The following is an 11095-nucleotide window of genomic DNA, read 5'->3' as shown; positions in this document are numbered from 1 at the left end:
AAGTAGATTGGTGTCACATGATCGAGGTTCGCCGCGAATGCACTGAGTAACATATATTCACGGGTAGCGCAATTTCCCCTCCCCTCCGCTCCGCGCAATGGAAGCACCACACACTGCCGTCAGCTGGCGGACGAGATATTGGGCACGCATCACTGTACAGTTCCTCGCGCACGTCGTCACAGTATTGCAAGCTCAGGTACGCTGACATTCTACCTACTGGTTCGAACCCGTGACTTTCCATCTACCGAAAGACAGCTCGATCTGGCACTCGTGTGGCGAAAAACGTTCAGCATCACCCAACGGGAGGTCGTCTCACATTTGGCCGCTACGTGACACTTGATCAATACGAAAGTCGCTTAATCTGAGCAAGCACCTGTGCAGCCAACGGAACACTATTTATGACTGCAACACTTCCGGAAAGCGGTGTGCACTGTCACGTGTTGCGCAACACCGCAGCCCGGTCCGCGGACTGCGGCATGAACTAGGCCCAGTCTTTGTATGGCACCTCCAGTGTCCGTGGTGGTAAAGTACAAGATAGGCCGTGGTTAACGGTATTGCGAAGTCATGGCACCGCTATCTGGTACACCGAACCGCGCAACAACGCGATGGATCAAAGGAGGCAACCCGCAGTATCACTGATGTCATGGTTCACATGGCCGACCAGCAGTACTACTGATGTGATGGTTCACATGGCCAACCAGCAGTCCTACTGATGTGATGGTTTTCATGGCTAACCAGCAGTTTCACTGATGTAACGGTTCACATGGCCAACCAGCAGTACTACTGATGTGATGGTTCACATGGCCAACCAGCGGTCCTACTGATGTGATAGTTCACATGGCCAACCAGCAGTACTACTGATGTGATGGTTCACATGGCCGACCAGCAGTCCTACTGATGTGGTGGTTTTCATGGCCAATATGTCTGAAGGAAGCGTACTGCGTATATATGCATGACATACAAAACAGGCTGGGAAAGGTTGTCCAACAGCTCTAACGCATCCGGCCAGCCTGAACCATGGCTGTTTGCAATACACTATCAATAACTATCCAGGCTACATTTGCTAAGCTCTTCTTCCCCGAAGACACTTTGAAATTGGAACCATTGACGTTTAGCATTGGTTACATCCACCAAGATCTTCACTAAAGACACCTTGATATCAGAGCCCCTGCCCTTAAGTATGCCCCAGCAATGTAATCACCATGCGATCGAGCGCACCAGCCTACAAACTACCCTACAGTCACTCCGACACTACGGCGCGTGGTCGGGCGCGCGAGATTCTCTAACACTGGCGACGCCGCTCCCCGGCCGTCAGTCGGCGAGGGCCTCGATCAGCGTCTGGAAGTCGCGTACGAACCAGGGCGCGGCCGCCTCCACCGCGGGACGTACCACGTTTCCGCCGTAACCTGTGGGCGGGCGGGGAACCGTGGTGACGTCGCACATCTGGCAGCACGAGAATGGCACACAAGGGCAGCGGCAGGGTGGATAACCGTGGTGACGTCACACACCTGGCAGCACGAAAGCAGCACACAAGGGCAGCAGCGGACAGAGCCGTGGTGACGTCACAATGTGGCCGCAAGAGGGTAGCACACAAGAGCAGCAGTGGGGCGGAGAACCGTGGTGACGTCACACATCTGGCAGCATGAGGAGAGCACACCTGGGCAGTGGCAGGGTGGAGAACCGTGGTGACGTCACACATCTAGCAGCACGAGGATAGCACACAAGGGCAGCGGCGGGGTCACACATCTGGCAGCATGAAGAGAGCACATAAGGGCAGCGGCCAGGCGGTGAAATAGGCCCAGTTGCTGAGGGCGGTAACAAATTTGTGCTTGTGATAGATGTACTGATAAGAGATATTGACTAAAGCGTGACAAACGTCGAGCTCCTGGCTTCCGGCAGTTTAGGTTCTGATGCTGAAACTATCCGACCCTCAATATGCTAGGGTGACAACTATGACGCCCCACGCGTTAGTACTCAAGGCAAAGGGTGGAGACCTTAAGCTGGAGGGAAGCGAAAAATTTAGGTGACGCTCAAAAAATACTTCACATCAGCATCATGGGCAGCAGAATGCAACTGAGGCGCATGTTCTAATCGAGCAGTAACTTCGGGTAACATCGACCCGTCGACAAGTTGGATCATACCGACGCCTCTTATTTTACGGCGTTACGCATTCGTGGCGAATGCTGTCGTGATCTCCCACCAACTGTTGCGCGGAAACTTCAACACGGCTGGACCCTTGACTGCCGGCGCCGCCGTTACAACACGAACGCCCCACCACGGTCTTACACGGCCCGGGCGTCACACGCCTCCGCAAAGCAACCCAGCTGTAGCCAAGGGGCGATCTGGGCGGATTTCTTCACACATTACTGGTAGGCACGTGACATTTAATTCAGTAACTTGTGACACGTCTACAGGGTCTGCTTAGTGTTAAGGGCTCGCATAATGCTCTCGATCATGCGGAAGAGCCTCGAGCCCTTTAAAATGTTTATTTACCAATAAACACGTGCGCTGGCGGAACGGCTTCGAGGTCGGTGGCGCCATCTCCGACCATGGCGACGCACCGAAGCTTGTGTTCGTCGATCAGTCGCTGGATGGCTTTGGGCTTGCCACCGGAAGCCGACGTGGGTTGCGACTCGTCAAAGCCCGCGTAGTTCCCTGTAGATCACAAGGAGTGATCACAGTGATATTAATCGCACCTCGATTGCAGGCACGAAAACAGACCCGAAACGCGAGCCTGGCTTGCCTTCCATTTGACGAGCATTTCTCCGGGCTGAACAACCGCCTGGGTATCACGAGAACGACCTGCCAGAGCTGTAGTTCTGGGGCGGCGAGTAAATGGCAATCGCTGAAGTTAGCTTTACAAGCGCAGCCAATGTGAACGACGATCGAGCTGTCATATCTCCTACACGGAGTTGGCGCGCAGCACAAAGCCTCAGTGTTACGACTTGAGTGTCATGGTAAGTACGTATGGGTGCCGGGCGTCCCTCGTGCCCATGTTTAAGACAAAATCCTGTAGAAGATCAGGCATTTGTAAAAACCACGGCCTGTACGAGGCGAGAGGACATTCCAGAGCCTTTTGTGTATGCCATGAGCAAAACAAAATCACATTAGGAAAACGCAATCCCTTCAAACGGCTTCACGCTTTAAAAAAAACTAGCGCCAGAGTAGCCAAACTCTCAAACTTGCCCGTACCCTCAGCGTGACATTCACAACAAACAGATTTTGCTCAATGCCGGTGACCGTTTTTGAAGCCGGAAACCCCCTTGTGTGCACCGTCCTTTCGCCGAACTCGTGGGTTCTGCAAACTCGAACACAACCGGTCAGTCAACTGAGCCCATACCAGCCTGTACGCACCGCCTGACACAGGCGCTGATTCCAGGCAAACTAGACATTCAAAAGTTTTGGATTTGAGCTGAAACAAATACGCTCAAGATCCTTACCGCGTGGCGGATGAACTACATTCCGTTGGTTTTCGGGTTTTGTGCCCCACGCTCTTTTAACAAAATATGTGGAGCCGCTCCTGCATTCGACAACAGGGATGCTAATGAGTGGTGTGTCGCTTTGTTCTAGCACGACAGTTCAATTACAGACAGCTGCACCAGAGCACAGCCCGTGCGCTAATGATCTGCAGGTGGGGATGTTACCGACTTAATGATCCACGACGGGACGGTTATGACGAAATCGGGTGTCGGCACGCATTTTGCGCATTTTGGCGTCCTGCGATGTAACTTAGACTGTTACTGCTAGGCGGGTAAATTCAAAAGGTGTGTTGTATGATATTTCGTGCAGCACATTCCAGCTATGACGGGTGGCATGTAGATGCTGAGGCGGTTTAATCCTTTGACAGTCTTGGGTAAAACTGACTTGGACGCTTTGCTAAACCACAATGACCATATTTGGCCACGGCACCATAGGTGCTCGTAAACAAAATAATAGCACAGCGCGACCCAAATCTGATCTAAAAAAGTGCGCTGTTAAATCAGCGGTGTTGCCTCCTACACTCAGATTTGTCTAACAGGAGCACTTACTTGGCAGTCAAGACCGTGAATGTGTTGTAGCAAGGGCAGCAATGTAGCCGGTGAAAACCAACTGGACGGCGCAGGGAGGCATGACTACTAACCACAGCAGTACACGATTTAGCACGATATTTGGACATCCTGGATGATAATCCTCGAATGCCCTATCCTGGGCCGGCCAGAGCCACCCTATCCGGCGGGCTCGTGTTTGCACAGCCCGCCGGGACCACCAGTCGTACGGCGGGCCGCTGGTGTTGAGCACCCACCGTCGAAGTCGAACAGCAGCTTGTTGGCGGTGACGTGCTGCTCAGGGATGGCGAGCAGCCGGGCGACGGGCGCGATCAGGCAGTGGAAGCCGCCGGAGACCAGGAACACGCGCACGCCGCGCCGCTGCAGCAGCAGCACCAGCTCGCTGGAGCCGGAGGAGGCGCGTCAGACGGCGCCCGCGGGCGCAGTCTCGCGCGACGCGGCGCTGTGCGGCCGACACACGCGGGCGGCGGTCCCCGGCGAAAACCGGAAGCAACGCGTTAGCAGGCAGCGGCCTCCCGGCAAACACAAGCCAGCGCTGTGGCTGAACAAGACGCAGTCGAGATGCTCCGCCGGTCCAGGGAACACAGCTACCGCTGAACTGCCGGAGCAGGGTTGCGATACTGCTGGCACCGGCAGCCGGCACATAAACATCACGCACGTGCCACGAATGCGATGCAATTTTGATCGCCACATACGTAACGGTATGCCGAGTCCAGGCAGCGACAGAGCCACACCAGCGTGGGCCACGCGACGAACCGCGTCACAGGACATGCAGATAGGCGACGAGGGTACTTCACCTAATACCTGGGGACACGGTCAGCTGCTGCCGCTCGGTGAACTCGAGCAGAGCCGCGCGGGACGGCCGCAGCAGGCCCAACCGCTGGCTCAACGCGGCGCGGAACTCGAGCGCGCCACTCATGGCATGCTTCGTTCTGCGAACGGGCCGGAAGCAGCCGCGTGAGCCGGTATCCTTACGGCGTGCAGGACCTCTGACCGCTGCCGCACGCGGCCCGCCATCACGAGCTCGGGGCGGTGACCCGGCAGTTCGGGAGAGGGTGCCGATAACACGTCTACCGATCCCGTGCTGGTGGCCGTTGGGACAGCCGCGGTCAGGCGTGCTGGGAGGGCGTCGGGTGAGGAGGGAGAGAGAGGGGCACTCGTCTGTCACCGTGGATGCCTATCGCCTGCATACTATCACACCTCCTGACTACGAGCACGATGCAACACCGGTTCTTCACAAACCACGCCCAGACAGAAGGAAATGACGCACCGGTCCCGACTGTCACCTCAGACAACCGGAACGACACGACGGACGGCCACCACGGCTTGTGCGGGCGCCGAGCCTCCACCCAGGCCTCACAACGACCCACTCGGCCGGGTTGAACACGGGAGCGTGCCGGAGAAGGAGGGGTCTCCCGTCGGCGCGGGGCGGCTCACCTGGCGCCGGGTGAGAGTGGGAGGGAGCGGACGCCGAGGAAGCGCGCTATGTCCTGCCGGGACGGACTCAGGATCGCCAGGGTGCGCTCCACGGCGCTGCGCAAGTCCATCGTCCCGCACATTGAGCTTTCCGTTCTGCGGCGACATGGTAATCTCAAGGGCGACACTACCGCCTCAGCGGTACGCGACGGACGTCTCAGGAAGGTCGCGGCCGTCTCAGGGACATCACGACCCTCTCAAGGACGTTCTGAGCGTCTCAAGGACGTTGCGGGCGTTTCAGGCACGCTACGGCCGTCTCAAGGATACCAAAGCCGTCTAAAGACGTCGCGGCCGTCTCAGGGACGTGACGTCCGTCTCAGCGACGTCACTGCCGTCTCACGGACGTCATGGCGGTCTTAGCGTCGTCACAGCTGTCTCAGGGACTCTCCCGCGCTTAGCCGGAATGTATGACCCGAAGCAGAGACGCACGCAGTCTCGCGTCGATGGCCAGCAAGCAGTGAATAAGCTGCATCCAATCATGTATCAAAACCAAGACAAGCCACAAGGCTTAACACTACGTAGTCAGCATCCGGAGCACCTGAAAATAGTGGCAGCAAAGTCGCGTACTGAGGTTACTGGTCGTCGTTCCGGTTGAGAGCTAGAAATGTGACAGGTCTTGCAAAAGACTTACACTCGCCCGCGACGTCGGCATATGATAATAATCTAAGTAGGTGTTACTCATCGACAATCAGCAAAGCATGTGGCATGCAGTTGGTTTACATTAAAAGCTATTAAAGTTGATTGCAACAATTCGGTTATGAAACGGTCTTTTGAAGTTGACTGTTATCCCCCTTCCCCCTTCTCACCCGGTCGCAAGAAATCGTCACATCCAGTACCAACGCTAGTAATTTGATGCCGCCGTCGAAATCAGGACCAGAAGACAACAGCGGCGGGTCCAAGGCAACGGCCGGCGTGCCCGAGACAACGGCGCCGGGTCCCAGACAACGGCTGCAGACCCGAGACAACGACAGCGTACCCAAGAAAACGGCCGACGTACTCACAGCTGCGCCACCTCGTCCGCCTTGCCGAGGAACTTGGCCAGTTCGTCGACTCCCTCCTCGCGTATCACGGTCGAGTCGACGTCGAAGCAGACGGCGTCAGCGGCCCGCCAGAGTCGGCGCGCCTCCAGCTCGGCGTCGGTTGGCATGGCGGCCTCTTCTGCCGGCCGGGCGGCGTCGGTCAACTGAGGCCCGGGCCGGCACTGGGGTCCGACCGACGCGGCAGCAGCTGTTCGGGGACCGGGATCAGAGGCGGGCCATCACGCCGGCGCTGCGCCACCCAGCGGCGCACGGCCGCCGCGTATGGCGCGCACCTCGATCCCGTGACCTGGCTACATTTTGATGATTTTCCAGGTCAGGTAACAAGGGGCGTTCTCATGGCCGTTTTTGTGGGGGAATGTCTATAATTCTTAAGTCGCATGTAGTCCCGGAATGTCACTTTGCTAACCTAATCCAGGATAATGCAGTGGTTCTTATTTCAGGAAATTGTTAGGGAATGGGAAAACTATGAAATGTTTCATGAAAAATTACTTTTATATGACACATTACTTCAAACACATAATCCAAGTTCTCGACTTCTTATCCCAGTCAATCCCCAATTGTGGCTGCAAAGGCATCTGCCGTCATAGAGAACGCTGCTTTTCAGGTGACACAACAAAACCGAAACATCAGTATCTGGACTTCCTGACATGTGGGGATTTCAAGGGCACATTGGCTATCAAAATAAAGCCCTTGGAAGCTTTGGCCACCACCAGCAGCAGATGATAACCTTATGGCCATATTGGTGACAACAACCACGTCACCAAATACTTCAAGTTGATTTTACAGAGGGTTTGCAAATGCCTCTGCATTAACAAAAAAGCAGCATTCACTGAACAAAGGGATCATTGTGGAAAAGATGCATATAAGACTAGACTAACCAGATGAAATGAGAAATCCTGAAGCAGGAGTTGAAAACAGAAACAAGAGCATGCATTTGGACCAAGCACTTGTTATTTCAGGATGGTTATATTGGGCATAATTATATTTTCTGAATCAGACTTCACACCTGACCAAGCATGGGGAAGGCATGGGCATATGATGTCAGGTGGAACAGCATGCCATGCTGCTTACATGAGCTTGTTATCATCAAGTGGCTCCATTACATATGCGTGGGCCCATTACATGGACCAATGCATCAATTACTGGAACAGTTGCTGGACAGTGAAAAAGCTCAGTTGCTGTTGAAGGTATCTTGTCACACTAGTTTCTGGATTTGTTCCTTCACATCCAGATATTTCACTGCAAAAGTGAAAAGGCAATATGCTACTTCAATATGACCATGCTGCTGATACATATGCTGGGTAGTGTACAAGACAATCTAGAGCATGTTGTGGCCTAGCTCCACACTAGCCCACCAGGGTCTCTTCTTCATAGCTCTCCATTCAGTTATCCTTCTAACATTTGCTGCACATTGCTTTTGTCCAGATCATTGCAGGGCTCTAGTGCCCACTGGGTAATTCTGTGATGTTTCGGGTATATCTGGCTGGCAAAGATTGATGCAGTGATATCCAGAGCAGCCAGGATGGCTATCATCTATCACCAGGACCAGGATGGAGCAGCTTGGTAGACAGGAAACTACTTTGTTGGTGTCCATGTCAAGGTTTAGGCACAACTAAGTCCCATTCTGGGAGGACCTGCTCCTGATCAAATGTGGCCCTCCCATGCTGTGTGGCCACTGGCCCAGGAATCACAATACATCTTTTTACAATGTGCTGCAAGACAGCACAAATTAGGTATGTTATGAAATTAATATCTGCATGACCAAAATAAACTACTGTAGTCACCATTCTCCTGCTATTACTGTCACCTAAATTTCACTGCCTGTACATATCTGATGTCCTGCTAAAATTCAAAACTACCCCTTTTCTCAGAAAATATTTTGTGACAGCTTTTGTACATGCACTGGTTGTTTAGGAATTGAGCGAAAAGCTTGTCAACCATAAAAATGCACTAAAGACTAATTTTAGGCTGAACACAGCACTTTTCTCTGACCATATCCAGCACTGTTGCATCCTGGACTTATAATTTTAAATATGCAAAGCTGAATTCCAGCTAATTTCACTACAATGGAAGCCATACTCTCAGTTCATAATCATGAGACTAAATCTGAAGTCAAATTCAGCATACATTGCTTCCTGCAAACAAAAAACATCTGGGGCTGCCCCTAAAACATATGGGACCAAGACAGGAGGTATTACAATGGTTCTGTGGGCTGATTAAGGCAAGCTTTAATCATAATAAACGTCATATGTTTTTGCTTTCATTGTTGTCTTCTGCTGGTATGCATTTGTAGTATTTGTAGTATGTAGCAAACATTTAAGGCATTTGGCTACCTGACCTTCATCAGGCTGCTAAGACCAACCCACTAGTTTTTGCTTTTAAGGGTGAATGCATCACAGCCTAAAACAGATGGGCATATTGAGTGAAGTTTTTTTTTGTAAATAGAGCTGCAATAGCAGTTTGGCAATGAAGTTCTCCATTTATCTAGTCTACCACACAGCAAAGCAGCTGATTCTTCTTCCTTCCTATTAGTGGCCCATACCAGCTTGTAACATCCTCTCTCCACTATATGTTAGATTACTCATGATTGACCCAAGTCCAAGTATGAGGACTGGCCTCAAGACCACACTTTGCAATAAAAATGTTATTTAACAACTCTGCTACACAACACAAAATGCCAGTAATTTGTATTGTAGTGCCCTCACCCTCACCTCAACCAAATGTCCCCAGAACAGGTCTTCATAATTCAAAATAGCATAGATCATTCATTGGCCCAGTGCATAGCTTTGCTGACTTTTACCAACTTCACATGGCCTGAGAATAGAATAGGCAAGGTTGTTAAGTATTACAATGTTTTTGCTCTTTACATTCATGGCCTAAATCCATCATAATCACAACATCCTAAAGACCCAGTGACAAACTCTAAGTGACAAAACTCTGGTATAAAATTCTGATATAAAAGATACAAATTCAAAATATGCACACTTTGCACTTTACAAGCATTCCTGTAATCCAGACCCACGGTTCTACCCCCAACCTCATCATTTCAGAATTTGTGATTAGTCAAGGCTGCCCTCCATTTTAGAGGGTACACACTCACAACCTTATTAATTTGGGATTTGCATACAGCGTTTCTACAACGTCCGACGTGCATAAAGCAAATAGATGGTCGCTCGTGGTGGTAGTCGCTGCCTTTCTGGCTGCCAGAAAAGAAACTCACTTATTGTTAACTGAGCAAAGGAGACCGTGAGGTAGACCATTCAGAGTTTATCACTGGGTCTTTAGGATGTTATGCTTCTATGTATATGTGTATATAAATATATATATATATATATATATAATATATATATATATAATGTGCGTGTGTGTGTGTGTGTGTGTGTGTGTGTGTGTGTGTGTGTATGTGTGTGTGTGTGCGTGTTACACATTTACCTTCTACAGCTGGGATCTGCTCCCACCCTGCCATAAGATTAATTTTGTCTTTAAGGTTATGATAAATAAACTGACAAAATCACCCATTAAATGACTGCACGAAATAAATCGCCAGCGCTCTTTATGTTGCAATGGTCTAATGGACTTCAGTTAAGCCGATAGAACCCAAAAAAGTTGTCTGAATTTGTATCTGGGTTGTAAAGAAACACCAAGGGTGCCGATATCTTCAATGCACGTTTCATCCTTCATTGGACTATCTTCTGGAATGAAGGTTTCAGACAAAGTCGATATCAGAGTATGTTTGTAAATTTGAAAATTACCTTGTGCCTGCTCTTACATGGATATTAAAACTACGTAATTAGTTTTTCTTACGAACCGGATAAGCACAAACATGTTATGACTTCATGAAATAAATTGGCTGGCGCTTTTCAATTTACAATGGTCTAGTGGGCTAGTCTTTCCAAACCGATAGAATTCAAATGCTTTGGAAAGGGGGGAGTACTAACATTAGGGGAAAATTTATTGTATAAAGTAGTCTTCTCCACGTAAAAACATACCAATAGTATATGATTTGCTAAGCAGAGAAATTGTGCTGTCAACAGCAGTCTCTTCCACTAGAGAGCATACCAACAGATTTAACATATAAGTGCGCTTAATACGTTAGATCTTATGTTTGTTTTGATATCTCCAGCTGTGGGACTTTCCCTTCAATCCAGCATGTAGTTTCACAAAACGAGAGGAAAGCAGTGGAAAATGACCCAACCTACCTCCAACCTACGCCAACAAACAGGTTTCTCCTCAAATTTGACCCATTTTCTTTCCACCGTTGGGGCAGCCCGGAATCCAAGTTGGGGGAGGGGAGGGCTGAGGCCTCTTCTCTCCAAGTGAATAGGGACGCTTTCATGTTTTCGCCCTCAGGACGAGAAAGCCTGTGCACCAGTTACGTCACGCTTACGTTAAACGAATATTAAACGAGAATCATCGGACAGTTTTGCCTCTCATCCGGCATTTGCGTCACACGCCCACCGCTCCAATATCAGTCTGGTGGCCGGCGTCGCGCGCGGGTGCCAGCCGCGGTCAGGGGACTTGCAGCTTCGTCTG

General features: G+C 51.0%; 1 protein-coding gene across 4 annotated transcripts; it reads right to left on the bottom strand.

Moving 5' to 3' along the window:
* Positions 1-44: 44 nt before the first annotated feature.
* Positions 45-10073, bottom strand: LOC119110305 (phosphoserine phosphatase). 4 transcript variants are annotated; one of them, XM_037234075.1, is made up of 6 exons: positions 9995-10073; positions 6524-6680; positions 4844-4978; positions 4283-4428; positions 2494-2655; positions 45-1406 (listed from the first exon to the last, which is right to left on the bottom strand). In XM_037234075.1, the coding sequence occupies exons 1-6, from the start codon at positions 10026-10028 to the stop codon at positions 1312-1314; spliced, it is 729 nt and encodes a 242-aa protein (XP_037089970.1). In that variant the 5' UTR covers positions 10029-10073; the 3' UTR covers positions 45-1311. The 4 variants fall into 4 exon arrangements, with proteins under 4 accessions (XP_037089970.1, XP_037089969.1, XP_037089968.1 ...); XM_037234074.1 differs by lacking the exons at positions 4844-4978; positions 9995-10073 and adding exons at positions 5484-5618; positions 9783-9861; XM_037234073.1 differs by lacking the exon at positions 9995-10073 and adding an exon at positions 9783-9861.
* Positions 10074-11095: the final 1022 nt, after the last annotated feature.

This window comes from Pollicipes pollicipes, unplaced genomic scaffold (genome assembly GCF_011947565.3).
Source record: "Pollicipes pollicipes isolate AB1234 unplaced genomic scaffold, Ppol_2.1 Scaffold_7231;HRSCAF=8579_pilon_pilon_pilon, whole genome shotgun sequence".
Lineage (NCBI taxonomy): Eukaryota > Metazoa > Arthropoda > Thecostraca > Pollicipedomorpha > Pollicipedidae > Pollicipes > Pollicipes pollicipes.
This window is presented reverse-complemented; position numbering and strand designations above follow the sequence as displayed.